Raw genomic sequence first — 26,886 nt, forward strand, 5'->3', positions numbered from 1 at the left:
AACCAACCCAGTTATGCACAAGTTACCAGTCGGATGTTTCTGATACAATGCCTTTATCCTTCAAACCATCAATTGTTAATTTCTTTTCAGACACAATGCAAATGCAGAACTGAAAAAGACTCAGCTGCACATCAGGGCCAACGTAGTCCAAACGTCACGAGGTAAAACACAGAGCAATTTTCATGACTCAAGAATCAGCCATTTTCCCTGTGCTTGTCAGATTAACACAATTGTGTTACTGGTAGCAGGCCAGAAGAGAACAGTTTTCAGACAGTTACTCCTTTCTCCTCATTTCAGGACGATGTGGCAAATGAAGTTAAGTTTCTGGGCACAATGGAGTAGGAAAATCCAATTTTATAGAAATTAGGGGGATGTAAAAAAAAAATTAAAAAATGTTTAAGTTAACCAAAGACATCTTGAGGGGCATTTCATAAGACTGCTTCTGGAGTAGCTGGTAAAGATGTGTGCCCTAAGTGTATGGCACACACAGGTATTCAAATATTTTAACATCAGTGATATAGATACTGGCTATGTCATTTCAAGGGTTACACTATGTGTAAATGTCACAGCCAGTTAAACAAGTCTACCAACAGGTACAGGCTCAAAGATTTCCATTATGGGGGGACTGTGTGGTGCAGTCTGTTGGGCAACTGACAGTCAATCAATATATGAAGGCCCCCCCCCCCCCCCAGGCTCGGCTTTGATCCCACCAGGGCACTTTGTATACTGTGATCCCATTTCTATCTGCAATTCCACCCCCATCCCCCCTCCCCTCCCCTCCCAGCCTGCTCTCTGTCTAAAAAAATACCAAAGGAAGTCAGACCTCCAAAATATGTATATATATATTACATGCAGAAAAGTGTTCACAAGTAGGAAGAAATGGCTCAAAAGATTATTAAATCAAACAATTATTTTTTCCATTTGGCAGTAGGCAATGAATGACCAGTAGGGCCTGTTACTTCTCAACAAATTAAAGATGCCATTTCAATGTTTATATAGTACTTGGTCCAGTATCAGGACTACCGTACTGACATTTTTATTCAATTTGCATCTAGCGATTGTTAAAAAATGTAATCTTTGAACAGCAGTAACACCATTAATTGGAGCAAGAAAAAAATCTGCAAATTTAAAAGATGCTCCAGGTTAAATGTGTGAATATCTTGTACACAATCTCTGAACAATATCTGAAAGTTTTACACTGCAAGTACCTCTTCCAAAACAATGGCTGACAGTTGAGGTGAAATGAGGACCAGAAACAAAAAAGCACTTCCAAAGCATTCTGTAGATAGAAGAGAAATGCAGTACACAGTAATAATTTGAACACATAGAAACTAGGTGTACTTCTACAAGGCAACAGGCTTGCTTTCTTGTTCCGATTAGACTGTATTAACAATCACCATTTTCTTTTTTAAAATAGTAAAGTAATATCAAAAAGGACAGAGACAAAAGCTCACAATAAAGAAATGTTCAAAATTCCATTTCATGTGGTCCAAACAAACCTTTACTCCTTCAGAGATTTTTTTTTTTTGAGGCTTCAACATTTTTTTTCCCTCTCTTTCTTATGACGTAGTCGACACCGACGCTCCTCACAGGGCGACAGAGCGCTGTAACAGCACAAGGGGAACACGAAAGACCGAGGAGACGTTTACGACAAAGCTCCCCCTCCTCCCTCTCTCTCTCTCTCGCCTTCTCTCGAAAAGTCAAAAGTGCTCGATGCCCCTCCCCCTCAATTTAATACACAAGGTGAATGGATGCTGCTGGCTTGAAGCTGAGAATGGGGCTACACAAAGGGGAGGGGGGCGCTTGCAGCTGCTGTAAAAAAAAGTCCGAATGAAAGAAAAATGGTGGATAAATTGATTTAAAAAAAAGGTAGACATCGGCACGGCGGCGGGACGTCCGTTTCAGCTCCCGCCGTTCGTCCGCGCCGAGTCAGCGTACTCTCGAGACGCTGGCCTTCTTCAGCTCTCTGCAGACGGCGGGTCTGTCTCTGCCGTGACGTCGTCGTCTGTGACATCATCAGCGTGCGCCTGCTCTTCAGCCGGGCTCCCTGGACTTGGTCTTAAAATAGAGAAGCACGCGTCACAAATTACCGACTTATCCAGAATACTTATCAGGAACTAATTCTTCAGCAGGGTTTCTTTCACCGTCTAATCTAGAATGCACCTCTATATCAACCTGACTTCAATACACTGTAACAAGACCTAGGCTTACTTACAGCTAAATACACAACACAAGTGCTGTCACTAGGGAAACTACAAAAATGGTACACACTGTTTGAAAAAATTCATATAAAAACCTGCATTGGCCACAGCATTGTTCATGTAATGTGGTTAGTATTTCCAGACACCAAAACTGTGCAGAATTGAGATTTTAATGCAGGGCTCACACACAAAGCTACTTATGCTCGCATTTCTAATTTGGTGCGGTTTCTCACAAATCTAAATAGAATCAAGATGGCTGTGTAGTAGCCTTTACCTGTTAGGGGGTGGGGCTTCATGCTCCTTGTTATTCTCCTGGTCAGGTGACTTGGAAATGGATGATGATTGGCTGTCTTCTTTATTCTGAGACTCTGACTCTCCATTCACAGGTGTTGCATCTGAAAATCAAATCAATTTCAAAACAATTACAGGAAGTAAAAGATAGGAACGAAGCAAAAAAAAAAAAAAGACGACATTGTTGAGCAGTGAGATGCGTAAGAGTTGTTGGTCTTATGTCCTCTACTTCAGCACACAATACACTTTTTAAATTTATGGTTTGCTGCAAGACAAGGTGACAAAATATATGGGTGGACCTTTCTGAGGTCAAGACTGGCACATCACAAGACTTAAGATTTCATCGGTTCGGTGTATCACCACATTTCCTGTGTCTAACCCGCTCTCTTTTCTGGACGGCTTTTCACTGACTTTTTCCAACGACAATATTCACCTGGGGCTCTGCTAGTAGATACAGGAAGTAGGGTGTAATTAACAAAATACATCAGCCAGTAGAAGGCACAGAGGAAGTGAGGGAGAACAACTAAAGGGCCATAATGAAGGAGAAACAAGGAGAACAAGAAAAGTAGCCAGGAAGTAACCTGGAAATTAAAATTGGCGAAAAGGAGTAGCTGTAAAAGAGCTACCTGTGTCCTGCTGCTCCTTTCCATCTCCTTCCTGGTCCTTGCCGTCAGGTTGGGGTTTCTCCCCAGACTCCGTTTTGCCCAGAACCTGTAGCTTCAGTTTGTTGTAGACCAGGCTGGCCTTTTCCATCACCGCATTGCTAGCCTTGTACCGTCGAATCTGGTAAAAAAAAAAAAAAAAATTAATTAAAATAATTGAAAAAGTCGCACACGCACGAGATGCACGTTCAATCAAACCCAGCTCCTGGAGATCTACCATCCTTGTGGGTTCTCACTCGAAACCTAACAAAGCACAGCTCATTCAATCCACCATCCTGTCGGTTTTCGCTCCAACCCTAACAAAGCACCGCTCGCTCAACATCTAGAGATCTCGTTGAGCTGCTAATTAGTAGAATCACGTGTGCCAACTGAGTGCTGAAATGAAGACCTACAGTACAGTAGATCTCCAGGAACAGAACTGAGCAGCCCTGACGCAAGACTTCATATCCACACCCACTGACAAAGAGGCACAAACCTTCTTGAGTGTGGCGATCACGTCGGCGTTCTTCTGTAGGAGTTGGCTGGTTACCTGCACCGACCCCAGCTCTTCCAAGGCCCGCAGACAGCGCTCAATATCCTGGGCAAAAGAGAAGAGGATGCTGGGAAGGGCTTGTGAAGTGAGGAGAAAGGTGCGGCCAGTTAACCCTTTAAGGTGTGAGATCACAAATATGTGATTAGAATGTTCTCAACTGAACATTCTAATGCTGATGTAATAATCACTACTGGTAACTGAAATGGAGTTCTAGAGGGAGGGAGATATTAGTGAGGGGTTTGTGTGACAGCTGTGTGATGTTGGCAGGATATTATGAGATGCCACTGTGAGGCCAGTACAGTGTTTTTGAGATATATATTTTGAGAGGATTGTGCCTACGACTTTCTGCACGTGAAACAATTACGCTATACACTTGTGCCTACTCAACTATTGCTTGTTTTATTTGCATAGACTGCTTTGTTGCTGTTTTTGTTGTGTTAATCAGATTAACCTACAGGGTCCAAGTTAAACTACACAGTCGTTCCCTGCACTTGGAACTGTACTTCCCTCTAGGGTTTTCAAGACACTTGTTCCTGGTTTTGGTTTAAACGCTTTGTTGTACGTTGCTCTGGATAAGAGCGTCTGCCAAATGCCTGTAATGTAATGTAATATATCGCATGCCGTTTCAGGGATGTCTGTGTGACGTCTGTGCAATGTCTGTGGGTGTAATTAGGCCACTCACTGGATTGTCCACCTTCAGCGAAAACTTGATGTCCGAGTGGAGCTTCTGCAGCTTGTCCTCTGGGGACGGCTCTGAGGGCAGACACACGAGCAGGAGATCAAAGTAAACCCAAAAATGGCAAGACAGGGGGCGTGAGTCAGCAGCGCAGAGCAGGGCAGCGGTTAGGGACCTGGGCTTACAGCTCTGAGGCTGGAGGTTCGATTCCCAGGCAGGGCACTGCCACCACACCCTTGAGTGAGACAATTAAAATGAACCAGTTCTGTGAAATATCCAGCAGTGTAAATAGACTGTATGTAAAAAAAACAAAAATATATATATATAAGGTGTGTAAGTCACCCCGGGTGACAAGGTTGTTTGACAAGGCCACTCTCGGCAGCCATTTTGTTTCACCGATGCTTTGAGCCTTGCAAAGCAGGCACGGGAGCGCGCTGACCTTTTTTCTTCTCCGCCTTCTTCTCTGGGGGTCTCTCCGACTTCCGCCTGACCGGCTCACGCTTGGGCCTAGAGAGGGAGAAACCACACTGTTGCGCGGCGAAGACGACACAAGACCTAATTTTCCCCTGTCAGTTTCCATTCACATCCCACTGCTTTTCTCATGAAGATGAACAGTTTCATTAGGGGTTGATTATCAGACATAATAACTGGAGCCATCACCCCCCCCCCCCACACACACACACACACAGAAGTAAACTGTGACACGTTCGTGATACTTTGCTCATCCACAGAGCTAATAATGACTGCAATAAATTAGTGGCCTGTCCAGGGTGTATTCCTGCCTTTCGCCCAGTGCACCCTGGGATAGGCTCCAGCACCCCCCACGACCCTGCCCAGGAATAAGCAGGTATAGATAATGGATGGATGGATGGATGGATGGATGGATGGAGAGAGCTAATGACTGCGTAAAGCCTTTCTCCAGCTGCCCACCCCAGCGCTCTCTCTCGCTCTCTTTTACCTGGTCCGAGGCTTCTCCTCTTTCCGCCTGGCCTTCTTCTCTTTCAGCGCTTTCTCTTTTTTATCTTTGACGACCTTCTCTTTACGCGACCTCTCTTTCTTCTGGCTGTCCGGGCGCTTGGCGGATTTCTTCACCTAATAACAGAGCGCACGGCCCAGTTAGAGACCCGAGGGTCATTATTGACAGCCTTTAACGCTGCTGTACAGACACAGCGGTAGACTGAGGACAGATGTGACACTGGTAGCTTTTACGCTGCTGTGTTTCAGAAGGCAAACTGATAAGGGGGTGCTTATATGAAAATGAAGGAGGGAGTGACAGAGAGGAGGTCCTGCCCAGGACATAGCAAATTATGTCAATTCTGACTTTTATTTTTGCAACTGAAAATCAAAGGAGAGGAAGAGGAGTAAAGAGGAAGGCCCCTGCTCCTCAGGCATTAGCAGATTCTCTAACAAATCCAGTTATACTTACTTTTCTTTCCCTGTTTTTAACCCATCGAAAAGCTCATTTTTGGAATGTTTTCTCAAAGTCAGTGTTCTAGAACTCTAGAACATTGCTTTAAATCTCTAGTATGATTGTTATATCATTGTCAGAATGTTCAGTAAAGAACATTCTAATCACATATCTGTGACCTCACACCTTAAAGAGTAATTTTCCTTCACATGCTTGCCTCATTTATCATTTGAAAGTGCTTTGTCACAAGGTAACAAAAGCAGTGTCCACCTGAGAGTTGAACCCGCAACCTCTAATTTGGAAGCCCAGTTTCTTGGCTGGAGCACAGCAAGGCCCCTGGGGGACGTACCTCAGCAGGAGGGGGAGAGTCTGAGTCTGAGGGGGCAGGAATGGGTGGGGGTGGGGGCTTCTTGCTCTTCTTTAAGGGGTAGTCCTCCAGACCCTCGTCCGAGCTGCTGCTGCTGCTGCTGCTTCCGCTGTCCCGTCCTCCACCCTTCTCCTTCTCCCTCTTCCTCTTCTCCTCCTCCTCCTTCTCCCTCTCCCGGAGCCTGTGGAGCTCCTCCGCCTCCATCCGCTTCCTCCGCTCCTCCAGCTCCCGCCGGCGCTCCTCATCGCGCCTCCTCCACTCACTGATGCGGTCCGGCTCGCTGTCGCTACGGACAAGAAACGGCGAGCCAACAAATCATAAACAATGCAAAAAAATAAAAAATAAAAAACATTTTGCATTTGCCCCTGCTAGGAACAGGTAGGTTTTGGATTTGAAATATGTCCTGCCGATTATGTTTCCGTATGAATTTCACACAGATTACTTGCCTCTTTTCTACAAGGTTCATAGCCTTGTCCCACCTGAAAACCAGCCTACACCTCCACCATTTTGATTGTAGTTTACAGATACATTTTTGGAAGCCATTTTGTAATGGAATGCATTTTAGTATTATTTTTTCCCCCATACTTAGCCATTGTCACTGGTGTACCACCTAGAGTACAATGAATGAGTTGTAGCGTACAAATAGTCAGAATAATAAAACTCCATACAGTGCTTTTCATGTAGGCATTATTGAAAGCACTTTACAGGTAATAAAGGTGATGAAAAAAAACTGACACAAAAACTGACTTAAAAGCACAAGCTAGTAAATTTAGCAATGTACATAACACAAGAGAAACGGGGCACACGATAAAAATATCACACGAGACAAAATTAACCGCAAATAACGGAAAGGAAGTTGAGACAGACGGGAGGGGAAGGGCGGGGCGCTGACCTGTCGCTGTCGGAGGACGAGCTGGCCGGTCTGGGAGGGGTGGGTTTGGCCTTGCGCCCGCGCGGCTTTGGGGCCGGCTTCTCTGCGGCTGTAGTGGGAGACAAATACAAATGCAAATGCATGACCATGTCTAGTGCTGATTCAGTCTGTCAGATTGCAGTCTGAACCACAGATTCATCTGCAGAGCAGGGACATGCAAATGAAAATGCAAATACAAATACAAATGCATGACCATGTCTAGTGCTGATTCAGTCTGTCAGATTGCAGTCTGAATCACAGATTCATCTGCAGAGCAGGGACACTCATATCTGGACCTCAGGGCCAGTAGTGTTGCTGGTTTTCAGTCCCCCCCATCCAATCAGGGACTGATTTAAACCTGACGCATCAGCTGAGTGTAATCACTGGCCAATCAGTGAGTGACATTATTGAACTATGGCCAATCAGGCAGAAGAGAAAACCAGCAGCACTGCTGACCTTGAGGGACCAGATTTGAGTTGCCCCGCTGTACAATATCGGTAAAGGAAAGCACAGTATTAAGCCTGTGAGTATTATAGATTGGGCTCCTGCAATTTGTGTGGTTTCTGCATGTTATAGCCAGTATTATGCTATTAGTCTGCAGTTCAGTTGGCTTGAATCACTGCCTCCAGTTGGAACCCCCATCCCTGCCACTCAGCAGAAGCATTTTCCATCCATTGTGAGCATTGGTTTAAGCATATCCCTGTTGCCTGGGCTCATAGAGTCATAAAGGTATGATTCTAAACAAGCGAGGCTGAACCGGGTGTCTAATTTAACTCCCCTTAGCATCGAGCGCACACACCTGCAGCACAGCCAGGCTACAGCTAGGTGGGTTTAACTGGGAAAAAAAGACAGAACAGCTCCATGACGACATACATTCGCTCTCACCCGCACCTTTCTTGCGCCCCTGGGGGGTCTTCCGGGGCGGCGGCTCGGAGTCGGAATCGGATTTGGAGCTGGGCTGGGATTCCGACCCGGAGATGGCCGGCCGAGGCTTCTGGTCCTCCTCCGAATCGCTCCTCTTCCTCCCCCTCGCCCCCGCGTCCGAGCCAGACCCCGAGTCGGAGTCGGAGTCCGAAGCAGCCTTCTAGAGAGAGGTCAGAGAGAGGAGAGAGAGAGAGTGGGCAAGACCCAGTGCAAAGGGGCGTGGCCCAACACAACTGATCTTATGATTAGAGCACTGAAGCAGTGACAGCCCTGCAGTTTTTCCTTGCCACCGCCATCCACAGTGTGCTTTTTTTGGGGGCTGAAGACACGTGATGAAGAGCACTGTGGCAAACCCTTCATAAAATGCCCCATACAAATCCATTCTGATTTCAGCCAAGTCCCTATACTGCAACAGTGCAAAGCGGGTGTAATGGCAGGGCGTTAAGAGCAGGGCAGAAAGGCAGGGCGTAACAGCAGGGTGTAAAGGCAGGGCATAATGACAGGCGTAATGGTGGCATGTAATGGCGGTGGTGTAATGACCTTTTTCCTGCCTCTGCCCGCTCCCTTCTTCCCTCCTGAGGCCACTGACTTCTTCTGTGGGGTGAAGTCCTGAGACATAAACACAAGAGACCGCTGGAGCTGAACACCCATTCATCCATTACCTATACTCGTTTATCCTGGGCAGGGTTGTGAAGGGTGCTGGAGCCCATCCCAGCGTGCACTGGGAGAGAGGCAGAAATACGCCCCTGAAAGGCAGCAACGTGCACACACCATTAACTCATCATTCACACACACACATATACCTTTGGGCAATTTAGAGTCTCCAAATAGCCCACCAGCAATGTCTTTGGACTGTGGCAGGAAATCGGAGTACCCACATGCAACCTCAGGAACACAGAAAGGCCCAGGCTGGATTCAGGCCCAGGCCAGACTCGAACCGAGGACCCTTCTCGCTGCGAGGCAACAGCAGGGCAATCTGGCCGTACCTGGTCGCTGTCCTTGCCGGACTCGGAGTCGGCGCTGGGCGAAGCCTCGGGTTCGGACGGGGAGCCGCTCTCCTCCTGGTCCCTGTCGCTGGAGGAGCCGCGCGATCGCTTCGGCGGGGGCCGCTGCAGAGGGGCACGTTAACCGACCAATGAGAGGAGGGCACACAAAAAAAACAATCTCCGCTTTCACAAAATCGTTACGAACTTTGCGACTGTAATGTTTCCATTCCCAACTTGTGAAAATGCACAGATCCTTTATTGGTTGGAATTGTTTGAGTCTTTTTTTTTTTTTTTTTTTAATCAATGGGAATGGTGGCTCACTAATTTTTGCCATCAGTGCTAAGAAGAAGGTAGACAAAGCCAAAGTGTCTGTCACTTCCTGTAACATAACCATGTGACTAACTGGTATTATCTGCAGTTGATATGTTTGAGGTTCTACTGCACTCTGATCTGTGGGAAGCTGTGTGAAATCATAGAGCAGCAGTCACCTTAGGAGCAGGGGCCTTCCTCTTTACTCCTCCTCCTCCACCTCCTCCTCCTCTTCTTCTTTGTTGATCTTCACTTCCAGAATCAGAATCGACCTCACTTCCTGTGTCTGCTTTCCTGGGAACCACGGCTTCCTCCTCCTCTCCCTCACTTCCTCCTGCGTTTTCATTGGTCCCTTCTTCATCGCTGTCCGAGGAGCTGGCCACCTGGGTTTCCATCAAAGGAGGATGGCCAGAATGCATTTCAGGATAATTTAACTGGGACGCATCTGCGCTTAAGTACCACACCAGGAAGGAGAACACTGAACTCACACAATTGCTTTCAGTTACCAGCAGTGATTGTGACATCAGCGTTAGAATGCTCAGTTACGAACGTTCTAATCACATAGGCTATTTGTGATCTCACACCTCCAAGGGTATAAAACCAGCAGTGGAGTCACACATCAAAAATAAATGACCATCCTTCCCCATTCTATTCATGTAACATTGCACGTTCTTTGTGTTGGCCAGACCAGGGGTGATGGGGGGGGGGGGGTGCAGTGCTGAGAGCTGGTGCAGAGGGTCGGGACGTACCGGGGGGGCGCTGTACGACGCATGCGGGTTGTTTTCGATTTCCCACAATCCCTCGTTGAAGCCCTTCCTCTTGTTGGGTTTCCCGAATCGGTCTTTGCCCTTCTCGTAGGCGAAGAGGTCCTTTGGTGCTAGGAATGCACTGGCAGGGAAAAGGGACAGAGGGCATGTATGGAGACCTTCTGTTCTGATACTCACCCCAAGCCACATCAGTCATCAACTCATCTGCTATATTACAAAATTATTCATTATATCATTCAAAATATTCAACTTATACATCACACAGTATCAGCAGACGCTGATCTAGAGAGACTTACAGAACACAGTGTCCAGTTAAACAGCTGGAAACAATTCAGGACAGCAGGTTAAGTAACTTGCTCAAGGATGCAATGACATACCATCCCCTACCTGGGAATCGAACCTACATCCTTTGGGTTACGAGCCCGTTTCGGTAAAAACCACTGTACCACACTGCTGCCTTCAAATCAAGGCTCATTTGAAGAAGCACAAAAGCCTCAGTCTCAGTGCACAAAAAGTGTAAGCACATCTTCATAATGCCAACCTGAGATAAGCTTGGCTTTCATATATTACATTACAGGCATTTAGCAGACGCTCTTATCCAGGACGACACAACTTTTTTTTTACATAGCATTTTACATTGTATCCCAATTATACAGCTGGATATATACTGAAGCAATGCAGGTTAAGTACTACGCTACAGCAGCAATATGAAATGAAAGCATGGTTGCAGGTTCGACTCGCAGGTGGGGCATTATCATTGTGCCAATGAGCAAGGTACAAAACCTGAATCATGTAAATAAATCCAGCTGAGCAAATGGATTGCATGTAAAAAATAAAAAATACATTTTTATTCTCTAACTGAATAGCAATCTTCTGAATGCCTTAAATGTACATGTTAAATCCAGTAGATTAATTATTAACGAAATAAATTTAATATTCTTAAAATATTAACTGCATTAGACTTATCTGTGCTTGAATTTACAACTACAAATACTGAGTAAAAAGTAAAACTGAAGTACTTTGGAGTGCACATGTTCCATTGTTGAAAACCAATTCACTACCTTCTGCACTCTGGCGCCACCTAATGGTGGCTAACCGAGAAAGGATCAGCCATCTTACTCAAAGAAAATTCTATGCTTGATGGTAATACAACTAGCCCTGCTTTCGACAGACGTGAATGCTTGGCGTCAGAGTATATTTCTCAAAACAAATGATTTTTTAAAATTATTTTTCATTATTAATTTTATGTCGCATGAGGACGTACAAACAAAATGAGGTTCAGCCAAAATGTACTGCTACTTAATGAACAGACAAATGTGGATTACAATGTCATTATTCACCACGCAGAATTAACTCAGCGTAAATGCGGCTTACATGTCAGGTGCACGCAAAATCATGGAGTCAGAACAAAAATTCAAACTCCATGATTCTGAGCAATGCCATGGGTATAGCTCAGATGCGATTGTTGGCAGTCGAGAGTTCCGGGTCAAACCTGCCCTATGTCAATGCCTGAGCAAGACACCTAACCCTAATGCTCGAATGGGGAGGCTCATGTAAAGCGGTTCTGGATCAAGCGCATATAAATCAGTCATTCACCATTTTACCATGATCAAAAAAAGTAAACCAATGTGGAGAAACGAAACACTATCTTGCGCTAATGTGAAAGAACAAATATGTACGAAATAGGAAACTGTGTATGCTAAATGGGTTCACTGCATCACAGGGAAATAAAAATTCAATACATTCAGCCAATCAAAAAAAATAAACAAGATGAAATAGCCGGAAATGGTTTGAATTGCATTTTTACAATGGAAAAAAAGTTCAGTGAAGAAAAAGACTTCCTGAGGTGTTGATCACGGCCCATTACTGAGATTTTGCTACAGTTAGTGTCCACTGTAAATTAATTGGACAGTCAGTGCATGTAGTCGTGATCATTATTCCGGATGGCATAGCAGGCACTCAGTTCGTGGTCCCAAAGATGGCTTGGGGGGGTTCTGCCGTCGGCCACATCCTCAACCTGAGTGAGAAACACACACAATGACAGCGGGAAAACAGTTCATAATAATGATCATTTTTATTTATATAGCGCCTTTCCGGAGCCCAAGGTCGCATGAAGTTAAAAGGGTAAAAACTGTAAGTACAGCAGATACGGAAGGCAAAACATATACACAGGACAGCAATGCAGAACAGAAGGGAGTACAAAATATATAAACACAAACAACAAACGCACAAAGTGAGGCAAAAGTGAAGCTAAGCGTAACTTATGCCGAAGAGGTGGTTCTTCAGTAAGGATATAAAAATTTCAACACTCTCTACTTCCTCGATGTTCATTGGAAGAGCATTCCAAAGAGAGGGAGCAGCCATAGAGAAAGCCCTGTCACAATTACTGTTGGACCTCATAACCAACCCTAGAACTTCATATCTCATGACTGATCATAGAACTTTACTGAAATGATAAGGCACGTGGTGAAATTAAATGATCCATTTGTGACGAACCAACCCCACAGACAACAAATACAGCAGTCTGTAGGCCAATCACCACAACAAATCAGTTCAAGTAACCAAGGAGACATCCATCACGTCTTCAGTATGAGGTTGGAGTCAGGCACTTATGCCTATGACATCACAATTCTCTCACAAACTAGAACGGCTAGAATCCATTTCTTTATCCAGTAAGCACACCCTTAAGAAATATGACAGGAGTATCCTTGTGTCGATTCATTTAGAACAGAAATACTGTTTTTGTTTCTTTTTTAAAACAACACCATCACTCGTTTTAAACAACTTATATCATTTGAGGAAAATCAGGTTACGTGCCGAATAGTTATTGTTTGTAAACAGGTGATATAGAAAAACAAAACGGCAAGACACTCTCGTATACAGACAGCAACAAAACTCATGACAACTTTGCGCCCTCCAAATTATATCGTTAGATGATCCTGTGTGCTATACTGAGTTCTTTAAACTCCACTTAGAGTATGAACACAAAGCACCCAAAAAAAGCAATTAATAGGTCACGTGTTAAGACATTCACGAGGATGCATGCATACCTGCACCAAAATAGCAACTTCAGGTGGCTAGTGAAGCAGAACACCGCCGTTTCACAAAGTTAAAAGTAAATAATAGTGGCTGACCAACTTGGTTTCAAAAAAACATCTAACTTGGAAATACAGTTAACTAGCTAACTAAACGCCACGTTAGGGCAGCAGTGATGCGTTTTCAACGTTCTGGCGTGTCATTTACGGAGGGGAAAAGTCCAAGCAACGACCGACCATAGTTAACGACGGGAACTATAAATGAAAGCAATCTACATATCTGCCAGTAACTTCTAGAAGTCGAGCATAGCCACATACAACGTAGAGTATACATAAATGAAGTCCACACAACAAAACCACTAGGTCGTGCACAGGTACGCGTGTATATAGATTGCTTCATTTATACATTCCAACAAAAAATATACAGCAGGACCACCGGACTATTTCTCTGTGCATCGCAGCCGGATACCTCCAAGCTAGCTAGTGTTACTGTATGCCAGTGCCACTCTCCTGGACGTATAACGAATCGTCCTCAGTGTCTCGCTACCGCCCACCCTCGTTTCTGAGGAGCTAGCTTACCCGGGCTGGCCAGTGGGGGTATCCCTTCATTTTGGCGAACACTAGGTCCCCTGGTTGGAAATTGTGCGGCATTTTTCTGTTTTTCCACGCGCTCTCTCTTCTCTATACTCCTTACTTTCCACGTCCTGTTGTCCCCGGGTTACAGGCCAACACGAGACCTGTTTAACAGCACACACCTCTGAGCGAGAAGGCGGTTGGGCTGAAGAGTAACTTCCGCCAACTCTGCCTTTCAGAACGGAAGTTCCTCCCACTTTTCGGTCATGCATTGGGTAAATAGCCTGTCACTATATATTTACAACCAATTACACTTATTGTGTTATCGACCGAAGCGATTTTCCTGTCTTGCGATTGAATGAGAGCGTATTTACTTTGCATGCCAAAATGTTTAAAATTTTGTCTTACACAATATGCTTTAAATGAGTAAAATTCGCTTGCTAAACCAGCATTCTGAACTCTATTTGTGAAAAGTGTGTATGTTGCATCCCACATAAATGCAACTTGTTTACTGCATCTTTTGCACAACACTTGCATTCATTTGCGTAAGTTCACCTGAGTCCTTAACCTATCACTGCCTCAAATTAAACCGTAGAAACTGCGGCACTCCACATCATGTAGCTGTAGAAATATCTCTGCTACCGGCAATGGACTTTCAGTCCCTTTCTCTTCTTTTGACAACCACCTCCGAGTGAAGTATGACTCCTTGCTGTCAGCTGGTGTTTGGTTCAGTTACATCTCTAAACCATCATTCCTTCACCAAATAAAAAGCGTCTACACTGAGATCAATATTGCTACCTGACAACCTCCATGACTTAATATTCTCTAGGACTTATTAGTTACTTAACACAGACAATAGCTACAATAACTGCATCAGTGAACTAACCAGTAGTACACTGACATAGTCATACATTTCTGTGTTCTTCCCACCAAACCAATATGTAGTCAACAGCTTGCACATAAGACTAGTACCAGGAATCTTACCAGGACCTGTAAAATCTGCTCACAGCACACGTGTTCCATCAACTTTGCCACGGCTGACAAATTGAAATGGATTTTAAATTCTATTACAGACTTATGATGACCAACTTCAGGCTGCTGTAATATTGTCTGACTTGTAATATTTTATTGCACTCTGACGCTGTCTATCTATATTAGTCCCTTGCCTTTCAGAACCCATCATGGTGGCACTGGCCTCGCAAGAAGGAGACTCTGGGTTCAAGCACTGACCGGCCAGGACCTCTCTGTGAGGAGTTTGCATGTTCTTCCTGTGTTTGTGCGGGCTTTCTCTGGATACGCCCGTTTCCTTCCACACCAAAAGACATGTATGTCAGGTTAAGGATACTCCTGCCGCTGCCCTTAACCAAGGCACTACTCTCAGTTTGTCCCTGGGTACTGCACTGTGGGTGCCCACTGTTCCTACAGTAGCTAGGATGGATTAAATGCAGAGGACAAAATTACCACGCAGAATTCAATAAAAGTATATCTTATCTTATCATGCAGGCAGCTCTGTAAACCATAGACTCCATTATAAAACGAGGTTGCTGCTTTCTGTTCCCTTGCCTCTCTCTTCTGGAATGCCTTTCCTGGTCTCCTTGTAATTGGTTCAATCAGTCAACCTTTCTTTCATTCTCGGTAAACATATTGAGGAAACTAGCCCTCGTTTACAATGGTGCCAAGATTAAAAAACACAATTAAAACAGCAATAATAAAAATAGTTTAAAAATAATTTCAAAAAATAAAAGAATAAGTTAAAAGAACAATACAATAAAATAAAGTAATAATATAGCTATAAAATAAATAAGGTAAATAATAAAAGTTAACAAGGACAATTATTAAAAACGATTCATTGGAATCATGGTTGAAATCAAAGACTTAAAATGACCAAGAGTTAAGACAGTGTCAAGTTTCAGTTCCTTATGTAGTACATTCAAGGTTAGAGGGGCAGAAAATTTAAAAGCACTTTTACCCAGGTCTGAACAAATTTGAGGAACTTGACAAATAGGTTTATTATGTAACACCATGTGCTGTACTGCATTAAAATGTATTTACTTTATTTCTGTTAGGTTTGTATGTATGCTTTCCCCTGCTGCGTATGTATAATGCATGCATAAATTATCTTGGCCTATTTTATTCGATTCTTTATTCGCGTGAATTATTGTGTAGCTAATAATACACACTGCAAATAGACACCTGGATAGTTCCGAGGAACGCTATTGCATTGCATTCCTGCTATTACACTACCTGAGCGAATGGGGGCGCTGTACTGTGTGATCATTTGATTAAATCTAATGTACTGTTTCCGGTCAGTTCGCTTCCTTATTCCGATTAGTCTCGAGATGTAAACACGGGTATCTCGCCCTCAGCTGTCAGTCGCTATCTTCTCTTTCTCTACCTGTCATTTATAACTCGTTTCCCTTTTATTTTTTTCGCTATAACAAACCGACATGAAGAAGTTCTTTGACGACATCAAGAAAGACATTAAGTTCAAGACAGCTGGACCAGGGAAGAAACTAACGGAAGATACCAGGTGAACAAACTTTACCAGCAGTTGTTAGTGGCTTAGCAAAAGGTTGCTGGTAGGGTGTTATTGTCCTGATTGCGGCTGGTTGTTTACATGGTTGAGGATGTAACTCTTAAAATCAGACGTATGCTTTAGTTAGCCATTATAAGAATATATGTAACGTTAGCTGTTTTTCAGTGTGAAAAATTTTCTATTGCAAATTTGTTATTAAATTCACTGGCGTGGCATGTAGAAGCTCTATTCTAACAGCTCGTACATGATTTGTTTCCGCAGTTATAGGGATCATTACTGTGTCAGTGATTGTGTTGAGCCGTTTACAGTGAAGACGGCCGCCAGCGGAATTAGCAGCTAAGAATGATCTGCATTAGCGGTCTGCTCTAATCCATGGTTGGGACGACCACTGGGATTCACTGGGCGTCGCAATTTGTAGCTAGGAGAGTGAATCGGGCACCGATGTCGTACAGTGAACGTGTGGTTCTTGGATTTGTGTAGCGTGTATCGTAATGTTGTACCAAGCGCTAAAATGTGACATGTCTTCCCCTTGTCCCCGTGGAGCTCCAATCGCCCAGTGGCGCAGAACAGCGCCCCAGCGAAGTCCCGCCACGCGCCCACAGATGGAGCGCAGAAAGCCGGGGCGGCAGCTCTAGCGAGGATTGAGCAGCAGCCTCGCCCCCGCTTACAGACGTCGCAGGATGCCATTCGCCTTCAGGGTGAGACAAGCAGTCTGGCGTGGTGGCTACAAAACTTCACCTATAACCAAAAATAGGCTGTAGGTCCAAGTCCTGTTCGCGGGCAAATCTTGTGCCTTTAACAAAGATACTTAAACTGAAATGTCAGGAAACGTCCGTCCGACTAGACCGATGTAATGTGTAGTGCATACGCGTACATTTGTTAAGTGCAGTGGACTAGGGTGTTTTATGGAGCAGGTGGATAATTAGTGCAACACACTTGAATCCATGTATATGATGCTGTTCGTGACACCATTGTAAAGGTGCAGATTGCAGCAGGAGCCATGGAATTGGCTAGAATATGGTCCACAGTTGTGTATTTTGCGGATATACTCACAGTGGGATGCATGGTGCAGATACTGCAATGTTCTGTATCGGTCCTGACAGTGATTAACTGTACCTGTGCAGTGAACTGAGACAGCACACAGCTTGCTCTTCTTGCACATAAGACTGTTTTCTGGGTACATTACATCATGTATTATGCCCACACTCTTGATTCTGAAATCAACTAATGTCTCTCTCTCTCTCTCTCTCAGTGAAGAAAGAGCTTGAGGCAGAAGCTTCAGCAATGGCGTCTCATCAAAAACTGGCGACAGAGGCAAGGAAGTACTGATGCAGATTAATTTGCCAGAACACTTGTCTCTAAATAATCCTCAGCCGAGAAACCCATTTGTGATGTCATTCCTGTCGCAGGGTTCCAAGGTGCCAGTTAAGGATCCCGCCAGTTTCTCAGTGTCGGGGGTGTACTTCACGTGTCCCCTCACCGGAGCCACCTTAACAAAGAGCGAAAGGGAGGTGCATATAAAGGAAGCCATTCTCATGGTAGGTATCGCATAGCTGGACACAGTGCCCTAATAATCACAACACAAGGACAATTGGCGTAACTGTAATAATTCAGCACAAGACGTGTGTTGTGTTTTTCTCATGCATGTGCCTAATGCATTCTTCCCACCCATTTTCCATGTATGCTGAACAGTGGAAATAAACCTTTTGGTTATTCTCAATCATTTTTATGTATGCATCAGTTACCTTGGCTGAGGACAGATATATATATATATAATTTTTTTTTTTTTTTAATGTCAAACAAACAAATGAAATACAATAGGGACATAGTTAATTATGATATGCTATAGATGTATACATTTTCCATGCTGAGCCAGTTCAATGTGGAGCCTATCTGGCCTTTGTTTACGATAAAGATGTGAGGGTGTAGGAGCAGGATCGAATTGTCACGCCATCAGTTCAGTGGAAGGAGAGACACATGCTGCCTTAGAATCATAAACTGGAGGAAAATAAGTTGAGCTTCCCAAGCCTTTTCTTGGCTGAGAAAAAGTGCTACATTTTATTAGCTGCCGTGGTGCAGCTTGTATATTACGCATGACTACCTAAAGGAGTTTTCAGCCACCCATGCCATTTGTGATAAATATAGTTTGTCCAGTTTATCCATAGCTATAGCCAACATCCAAATCTGGATACTGTCATAAGCCGCGTTTCCACCGCAGGAACTATACCCCGGAACTAGGAACCTTTTGAGGAACTCAGTGCGTTCCACCGAGGACTAGGTCAAAATTTGTTCTGGGGCTTGTTTACCCCCAAAACGTTCCTGCTCGGGGTAGTACTTTCCGAAGTACCGACCTTGTGGGCTTGCAGCGCTGACTTCTGATGGGCGAGTACTCGTAGCATTTGTGTTTTCCGCCGTATTTATTTTCCGCCATTACCCGCCATGTTTGAAAATATGCAGCGGCAAACCAATTTATTTTCATAATAACTTCAAATCAAACTTGTATGTTATGCGGCGCAGTAGCCTACTTTTGGTTATAGCCTGTCAACGTCTTGGAATTATAACGTGTGCTCTTCTGTTATTTTCTTGCTTTAGTATTCGTTTTATAAAATGCTAAGCATTCGTGCTGGGACAGCATATTACGTAGGCTACCAAAACATTCAAACGGATTAATTCGGTTGCTGAATATTTCTTCCAGATTTTCTTTGTTAGCCCGTTGTAATTGACTCAAAACGTTTGATACAGTTATGTGAGGTATGCGGTAGTTCTGCATAATTAACATTGGTGATACAGTACAAGCAAACTGGAAATCACCTTCCGCACTTTTTATCCGGGTAAAATAACAGGTTAATTCTAGTAATCTTCCCTTTAGCTTTTTCAGACTGCCGTAATTTCACTCAATTTTACTGCCATTTTTCAATTCCACGAAAAGACCAGGAAGACTATGGACTCATTTATGGTGCATGGTTCGCATCTGGAGGGCACACTTCGCTGCTCGGCTAGCAGTAACTTCGAAGGAAAGCAAACGGTGGCTGTACCACTACTAATTTACATTTTCACGCAAGTCCGAGTTTTCGTTCTATTGTCATTTTGCGATTAGCCTATATGGAATTGACGACGAGAAAGTAGGCTAATAAAACAGCAAATTGTTTACAACGTGTGCATGTTTTCTGCTGTTAATGAATGTGTTTGAGAGGATATATGAAAATCAATAAATACAAAAGTAACCATATATAGTCATTGTTGGTAACCCGTTGTATATAAGTGGAATAAACCCCTCCGGGCTGTCCCGGTTATTAGAAAATAATGTAGGCTACTTCGGTGGTAGTATGGGGTTACAGAAATCGTATGACAGATGGACCGACGACAACGTCAGTGGGCTAATTTGCCTAATCTTCGCGGTACTTTAGACCCCGGTGGAAACGCAGACAACCATTGGCTGAAGGAACCTTTTAGTTCCTGGTAAGGTAGTTCCTGGGACTGAAAGTTCCGGGTAATTTTGGTGGAAACGCGGCTATAGAGTACAAGAATAAACTTGTGGCAAAAGGGAATATCACAGTGTGATTCAGACACTTTTATTTTGACAGCTTGATGGTCGCACTAGAGGGAGCGTACAGAAAATGTTCATGTGGCCTTTCTTCCTCACGGGCAGATCTGGTGCTGTGTTATGTGATGTCATACTGTAGTTCTCTAACCCCACCCCTTGCTGGCACCTGATAGGATGGGGGACACTTTTAGCTCTTGTTCAACCCAACAAGACAGAACAAGAAACCACCTGAAAAACAAAATTTAGGCAGTTTCAAGAAAAGTAGAGTATAACGCAGAAGTACCCATGCTTGGGTTCAGACAGCATTCTGTGTCCTGTGCTGTATGAATTATGGAGAAGACAGACCTACGTCAAATAGTTACTCAAAATATTTAAACTCTTTTGACCCAGTGTAACGACTGTGCACTAACAGTTTTTTTCCAAGCAGCACATGTGCCCCTTAAGTCGAAAGACTTACCATTCCAATTAGTAGATCTGCTCCTAAATTACATTTCCATTGAGCACACATCAGTTTTCAGGAGTAAATGCTCCTAAAAAAATGGGGAACACTGTAGAGCTCTCATGTGACAGCAGATGACTTGTGTGTAAAAGCACCTAGTTTCATGTTGGCAACACGTTCAGCTGAAAATTCTCAGTGATCTGCAGCAGTGTTTTCAAAATGGCATACTGGCATATGCAACGTTAAATTATTTCCAGGAGTGACTTTACCCAGGCCTGAGAGGTAGCGCTGGCTCTAACGCAGTCCCTCCTCCTGCAGCGCTTCGCAGAGGATCCGGTGGAGGCGTCCATCATGATGGTTCACACCTTCAACAGGGACAGAGAGAAAGTCAAGGTCGCTGTGGACATCATCAGCAAGTGAGAGAAACGGAGGGCAGAGGGAAACAGGGAGGGTGGCCTACAACCATGGATGCTCTAGAGTCACCAGATACTCTGCTCCACGTTCTTAACCCTTTAAGCTGTGAGGTCACAAATATGTGATTGGAATGTTCTTAACAGAACATTCTAATGCTGATGTAACAATCACTACTGGTAAATGAAGGCAGTGTCGTTCTAGAAAAAAAAAAACATTCCAGAAAACCTACTCTTCAAAGGGTTGATGAGATCTAGACTCAAAATTGTGTACTGCGATTGTCATGAATTGACACGACATCTTGCCTGATCTTTAAGATCTTGGAAATGTCCAAAGGTTTGAGTGGCTTCATACACATACCCCGCTCTCGCTTGCTGATTTTTTTTGGTCAGGTACGTGGACAATATCTATAAAAACCCCACAGAGGAGAAATACAGGAAGATCAAAGTCAGCAACAAGATCTTTCAGGTGAGTTAATGTCTGGTGAGTGACTGAAGTCAGAGATGTTTTTTTTGTTCGAGAGGCTGCCTGACTGTAAAGCCCTGGTTGAGTCATGCCCAGGTGATGTGTAATTGGTGGTAACATGCTCAGGAATTCTTAGAGAAAAAACATTTGGAATTGGTCCCTCAAGGCTTATAATTTACCCACAGTAAATTATAAGAGCGGGGATCTGTCCTGGAGGTGTCTCGCTGTCTGCTGCAGTTTGGTGTATGTCAGCAATTCTGTGCTTTAACCGAAATCACTGATTGGCTGAAGAGTCCTCGCACCTTGTTCCCAAAGTTCTAAGCTCTCTCTGTAGATTGAAAGGAAAGCACAGGACCCAGCAGATACCGTGACCCTCCAGAGAGCAGAGTTTGAGATCCAGCTTTAGGCCAACGGCCAGTTCTGCCCAAAGATTCGCGACACGACAACGAGTTGCAGCACCCGGCGACTGTTTTCAACGTTCTAGAACTCTCCGCCTGCCATTGGACGGGCTGGAACACCCACTGCGACAAGCGCCGCCATCGGATGTTCTACGGGTGTTTTTTTTGTGTTACAAATCTTTGGTCTGAACTGCGCTTTAGCGTTAACACCTTGGGGTGTCCAAATCCAGCCATGGATCATCTCAAGAACCTAAGCCTGTGCTGTACGACTTTGGACCACCTACAGAGGTGGTTCCCTTCCTCCCTATGCCCTCACTTTCAAATGACACCCCCCCCCCCCCCCAGGAAAAGGTGTGCTCCGTGGAAGGCTCTCGCGAGTTCCTGCAGGCCGTGGGGTTCGAGAGCACCACCCTGCCCATGGAGGGACAGGGTAAGCCAGTCTCCACACCTTCACACCACACTGCTGTTGGGCCAAAGGCATTCTGACCTGCCTTTGGTCTGAAATCCAGGCAGTATCATCACCAGACAGGACCCAATAAAAGAGCAATGGCCTTGCCGGTGTATGTCGGAGACTTCATTGTTGCACGCAATATAAGCATGCAAGGCTATTAGATGTGAGCGCGTCTTTCCACATAAAACACCATAGCAACATGCCACGCTACAACCAGTACACAGTGTCAGCATATACGTATTCTAGTACAGATGAAAGTACTAAAAAAAATTTTATCACTTGAGTAGCTATGAAAACCACTGAAACAAATAATTCTTGGTGTATTATAATCCTATGTGTACTTGAATGTCCTCCCCGCTGTCCTCCCCTCCCCCAGAGAACGAGGAGGAGTTCTTGGTGCTGGCTGAGCAGGAGCCTGAGGGATTGGAGCAGCTGAAGGAGAGGCGGGACAGGCTGCAGAGCGGAGAGCCAATCAGGGCTCAGCTGGACAGACGGACACAGGCCTTCCGGCCCTCCCCCAACGCCACGCGCTTCGAGCTCCCCCCCGACTTCTACAACCTCACGGCGGAGGAGCTGAAGAGGGAACAACAGCTCAAGTACGCTGCCATTTACATTAACCCTTTAAGGCCTGACATCACAAATATGTGATTGGAATGTTCTTGGCTGAAAATTCTAATGCTGATGTAACAATCTCTACTGGCAACTGAAAGCAATGGAGTTCTAGAACTCTGACTTTGAACTTCAAAGGGTTCATATTTACATTCTGGCATTTATCAGACTCTCTTATATAGGGCAGCTTACAGATAAGGGTATATAACAAGACTTGACAAACATGCTTTTTGGCTGAACTGCAACAGCGGGGCCAGCCCTATAAACGTGAATGTCTGTGACTGACTGAGTGATGAAGTTACACCATTGGTCGGCCAGTTCGGTCCAGCCATATACTAGGTTTTGACCTGGTCTTGTTAAATAGCAGTGTTGAGACTACAGTAACCGAGTGTGAATTAATGTGGGTAAGTTTAAATTGCAGTGTGTGGAGCGTGATTATGAGTAGAACAGGGTAGTGATGAAGAGGACAGGGTAACAGGGCTGTGGTGAAGAGGACAGGGTGACAGGGCTGTGGTGAAGAGGACAGGGTGGGTGATGATGAGGACAGTGCGGTGATGATGAGGACAGGGCGGTGATGAAGTGGACAGGGTAGTGATGATGAGGACAGGGTGGTGATGAAGAGGACAGGGTGACAGGGCGGTGATGAAGTGGACAAGGTGGGTGATGATGAGGACAGGGCGGTGGTGAAGTGGACAGGGTGGGTGATGATGAGGACAGTGCGGTGATGAAGAGGGCTCCTCCTCACAGGAGCGAGGTGGTGGAGCGGAACGCCATGCTGCGGACGAAGGCCATGCGTGAGCGGGAGGAGCAGAGGGAGAGGAGGAAGTACAGCTACGCCCTGCTGAGAGTCCGGCTGCCCGACGGGACCCTGCTGCAGGGTGTGTGTCCTACCGGCGCCCCACATCAACACACACACACACACACGCGCACACACACACACACACACTCTCACACACTCACAAACTGTTGTAACATACAGTAACCACAGTGTCGCACATGCACTCTAATGTATCTTGTAGAATAGTATTCTAGTACAGATAAAAAGCTAAAATATTTTACCATTTACACTGCTAATAATGCTTGGTGTACTGCAGTGCAGGGTGTACTATAATACTTGCTGTACTGCAGTAGGTGTCTGACGGTGCTATGTGTACAGTAATGGGAGGTGAGTCACAGACGGCTCTGACTGAGCAGTGAGAGGTACGAGGTGTCGTCATGCCCTCACGCCAAGCCTGTGCCCTGCAGGCACGTTCCTGGCCAGGGACAGGGTGGCATCGCTCTACCAGTTTGTGCGCGAGGCCCTGCTGGACGGCTGGCAGCCCTTTGAGCTGGTGGCTCCGGGGGGGCAGAAGCTGAAGGAGGAGGAGGAGGTGGCGCTGAACGAGTGCGGCCTGGTGAGTGATGAGAGAAATGCGCCTGCGTTTCACCTGCTGCTGCTGGGTCAGGCGTGTCACACTGCCGTCCTGCGGTGTCTGCTAGTTTTTAGAGTGTTTCAGCACCCTCTCATTCTCTCTCCCTCCCTCCCCTTCTTCCCTCTGTCTCTCCCTCTCTCCCTCACTCCCTCTCTCTCTCCTCCTCTCTCCCCTCCCTCTATCTCTCTCTTTCGCTCCCTCTCTCTCCCCCTCTCTCTCTCTCCCTCCTCTCCCTCCTCCCTCCCTCCCTCTCCTCTCTCTCCCCTCTCTCTCTCTCTCTCTCTCAGGTGCCGGCGGCTCTCCTGTGCTTCTCCTGGGACGCGGCGGTTCAGGCGGACATCGCGGCTGCGGGGGGGCAGAGCTCCCAGCTGCTGAGGCCGGAGCTGCATGAGAGCATGCAGACCCTGAGCTGAGCAGCACGCCCCCCCCTGCGCCCCCCCCCCCCACGCCTCGACACCCCCCCTCCCGCCACCCCCTCACCTCCCTTACCGCTCCTCCATTCTCACCCAACCTCCTCTCCCCACCCCCTTCACCCCTCAGTTTGAAAGGCTCAGAAGCGCTGGCGGGGATATTAATGCGCTGTAACTGCGCTGTGAATGGCTGGAGCGCTTCTTCAACTTTGACCCCTGTGTGACTGCGGGGTGGGGTGGGCAGGGCGGGCCGGGGCAGGTGGGGTGTTCTGGCCTACCTGTCCACGATTCTCATCAGCACTGTGAATGCAGGACCGCAGCCACAGTCTTCAGCACTGCCGAATTAACACCACACGGGACGTCCCACACGGGGCATCCCACATGGGGGGTCCCACGCCCAGCTCATGGTCATACAGGTGCAGGAAAAAGAACACCGCACTGCAGCCACACAACACCATTATTCCTGCTTTGCTCTGCTCGGAAAGAAAACTGCTCAGAGAAAAAGGAGATGGGTCAGCAGGAGGGATTGTGGGTAATGCACATTTGTGTGATTGTATACGTGTGTCCTACTGCTCTGAGCGATGCACAAACACAACCCCCCTCCAACAGTATGTGAGCTGCCTGTTGGCTGGGTTGTCTGATTCATAGCGTATATACTGAGCACGAGGAGCTAACCTTGAGGGTGAATCTGTCAGTTAAGCTACCTTTTTATTTTACCCTTTGCTAAATGTTATATTAATTTATTACCCGTGTAGCACTTTTATCTCTCTTGCACAGCTGCTCCTGGGGTGAACAGTTCACTCGGCTGGCCAACGGCTCACAAAGCCAACCAACAGTTCATAGGGATGAAAAATGGTTCACACAGCTAACCAACCATTCACACAGCTAACCAACCATTCACACAGCTAACCGGCGGTTCACGCGGCAAACCCAATAGTTCACACAAGTAACCAGCAGTTAGCTACCCAACAGTCGACGCAACTATCCAACAGTTCACACGGTTAACCAACAGTTCTACACAGCCAAAGTAAAAAAACAAGTTTTCATTAATCAATATGAATATCACTACCCAGCCATCAGTATTTGCTTTCTTCAATATCCTAGTAAATCATATTTTTAAAGCTGTGCTCAAACACTCGAAAACGAATCACAGCATATAAATGTAACCTTACCCTAAGCCCAAGGCCAGCTTTCGATACCCGACATGGAATCCACTAATTTATGAACGTATGTTAAAGAAGGAAATGTAGATTTTGTTGATTCTAACCTATGGAGGTACATACCCGAAAACATCAAGAGTGTCGAGGCTGTATGTGATTAGTGGTGATAGATGATTGGTGGAGCTGTGGAGCAGAGGATAGTCCCGCCCTGAACTTAAAAGTCAGAACAGTAACCTACCTCCTCATATGACAGTACTCTTCAACATGCACTGCAGACACTGTTGGGTCAGTCAGAGAGCTCTCTCTACCCTTTCAAACCCACATTCACCTCCTGCTCCTGGAGAGTCACCAGGGTCTGCTGGCTTCTTCCTCAGCTCTGGAGTAGCGCAGCGATTGAGCAGTCAAAGCGGTCGATTACACGGCTGACTCGGGTTTTCGGGCCCGAATCCGTCGCTCACCTTAAGGGCGAAAACGAAAAACCAGCAGGCTCAGAGGCTCTCCGGGACCAGGACTGAGGAACGCCTACTTTACACGCAGCAGGGAGGGGGGCGAAGAACCAGCACCACCCAAACGTCTTGAGATGCTAGTATGTGGCACCTGGTTCACAGCAAATGGACGTTTGCACATTCTGAGTTCCGAGAGAAAGTGATGTAAAATAAGTAAAATGACGTATGCGCAGTAACGTTAAAAAAAAGATCACACGTAGCCGAACTAACGGACACACCAGGGGCTGCTTGCGCCATAATCTGCATATGGAAGTGCAAATTGTCATCATTTCATTTTTGCCGTTCTGTAATAAAAGACGTTTTCCTCAATCCGCGCTGTCCGTCAATTTGGTTTCCAAAAGAGTTGGTGTCTGCACTTCAAACCGGGGTGGATTAAGATCCAAAGATGTGCGTTTCTGCCTAATTTCATTTTTAATTGTCGTTTAGACGGTAATTAACTGCTTTGTCTAGATGTACATGAAATCATTTCCGTTATTTCAGTATTTCAGTTTTGTCCTTGTCCATAGCTTTTTAACCAGATGATGTAATAAAGAGAATGCATACGAACAAAGTCTGCTGTCATTTATAAAGGAGTGTAAAGTCTTTATCTCCACTACAGTGTGCTGTAGAAGAGCAATGAGTTATGAAGGAACACATACGCCTTTCAGAAATCAGAAGTTTTTAAAGTTTTTTTTTTTGTTTTATTTATTTACAATAAGATTATACATGCTCATGAGGTTTGCTAGGCTGACCAACATGGAGTACCATGGATTCTGTGATAAATTATTTATTTTGTTTTTCATGGTTTACGTGAAGTCTGATAATAAAACCATGTGGCAAGATATACAAAAGAAGAACACTGGGATTTCATTTACTTCGTTAACTTAAAGGCGGGAAGAAGACCTGCTGATGTGTTTTATTTTTA

At 45.4% G+C, this 26,886-nt stretch overlaps 2 protein-coding genes and 1 long non-coding RNA gene across 5 annotated transcripts; 1 reads left to right on the top strand and 2 right to left on the bottom strand.

Annotated features, from left to right (window-relative positions):
* Positions 1 to 982: 982 nt before the first annotated feature.
* LOC135252384 (hepatoma-derived growth factor-related protein 2-like) lies at positions 983 to 13,880 on the bottom strand. Of its 3 annotated transcripts, XM_064330381.1 has the most exons (16): positions 13,648 to 13,880; positions 12,017 to 12,050; positions 10,016 to 10,191; positions 9,446 to 9,649; positions 8,958 to 9,080; positions 8,512 to 8,580; positions 7,939 to 8,131; positions 7,030 to 7,117; positions 6,120 to 6,423; positions 5,321 to 5,454; positions 4,802 to 4,869; positions 4,369 to 4,439; positions 3,630 to 3,731; positions 3,119 to 3,275; positions 2,476 to 2,596; positions 983 to 2,058 (listed from the first exon to the last, which is right to left on the bottom strand). In XM_064330381.1, the coding sequence occupies exons 1-16, from the start codon at positions 13,717 to 13,719 to the stop codon at positions 1,959 to 1,961; spliced, it is 2,016 nt and encodes a 671-aa protein (XP_064186451.1). In that variant the 5' UTR covers positions 13,720 to 13,880; the 3' UTR covers positions 983 to 1,958. The 3 variants fall into 3 exon arrangements, with proteins under 3 accessions (XP_064186451.1, XP_064186450.1, XP_064186448.1); XM_064330380.1 differs by lacking the exons at positions 12,017 to 12,050; positions 13,648 to 13,880 and having other exon boundaries at positions 7,933 to 8,128; positions 10,016 to 10,237; XM_064330378.1 differs by lacking the exons at positions 12,017 to 12,050; positions 13,648 to 13,880 and having other exon boundaries at positions 7,933 to 8,131; positions 10,016 to 10,237.
* A 2,066-nt stretch (positions 13,881 to 15,946) lies between these two features.
* Positions 15,947 to 26,532, top strand: LOC135252385 (UBX domain-containing protein 6-like). The gene is made up of 11 exons (XM_064330382.1): positions 15,947 to 16,171; positions 16,721 to 16,875; positions 17,430 to 17,491; positions 17,587 to 17,715; positions 20,479 to 20,576; positions 20,964 to 21,039; positions 21,780 to 21,864; positions 22,262 to 22,481; positions 23,242 to 23,372; positions 23,740 to 23,888; positions 24,194 to 26,532. The coding sequence occupies exons 1-11, from the start codon at positions 16,089 to 16,091 to the stop codon at positions 24,317 to 24,319; spliced, it is 1,314 nt and encodes a 437-aa protein (XP_064186452.1). The 5' UTR covers positions 15,947 to 16,088; the 3' UTR covers positions 24,320 to 26,532.
* On the bottom strand, positions 19,736 to 20,517 carry LOC135252386 (uncharacterized). Its single transcript, XR_010329407.1, has 2 exons — positions 20,430 to 20,517; positions 19,736 to 19,949 (listed from the first exon to the last, which is right to left on the bottom strand). It is a non-coding gene; the product is annotated as an uncharacterized LOC135252386 (long non-coding RNA).
* Positions 26,533 to 26,886: the final 354 nt, after the last annotated feature.

The sequence above is a fragment of the Anguilla rostrata genome, chromosome 4 (assembly GCF_018555375.3).
Source record: "Anguilla rostrata isolate EN2019 chromosome 4, ASM1855537v3, whole genome shotgun sequence".
Taxonomy (NCBI): Eukaryota; Metazoa; Chordata; class Actinopteri; order Anguilliformes; family Anguillidae; genus Anguilla; species Anguilla rostrata.

What these genes read in the sequence shown, in the direction of transcription:
- LOC135252384 (XM_064330381.1), bottom strand. Translation starts at nt 13,719, where the DNA reads ATGCCGCACAATTTCCAACCAGGGGACCTAGTGTTCGCCAAAATGAAG. An exon ending in ACCCCCACTGGCCAGCCCGG is followed by an intron (nt 12,051 to 13,647) that starts GTAAGCTAGCTC and finishes TTTCTCACTCAG; the next exon opens with GTTGAGGATGTGGCCGACGG. An exon ending in TGATCGCCACACTCAAGAAG is followed by an intron (nt 3,276 to 3,629) that starts GTTTGTGCCTCT and finishes TTTTTTTACCAG; the next exon opens with ATTCGACGGTACAAGGCTAG.
- LOC135252385 (XM_064330382.1), top strand. Translation starts at nt 16,089, where the DNA reads ATGAAGAAGTTCTTTGACGACATCAAGAAAGACATTAAGTTCAAGACA. An exon ending in GGATGCCATTCGCCTTCAGG is followed by an intron (nt 16,876 to 17,429) that starts GTGAGACAAGCA and finishes TCTCTCTCTCAG; the next exon opens with TGAAGAAAGAGCTTGAGGCA. An exon ending in TAAAGGAAGCCATTCTCATG is followed by an intron (nt 17,716 to 20,478) that starts GTAGGTATCGCA and finishes CTCCTCCTGCAG; the next exon opens with CGCTTCGCAGAGGATCCGGT.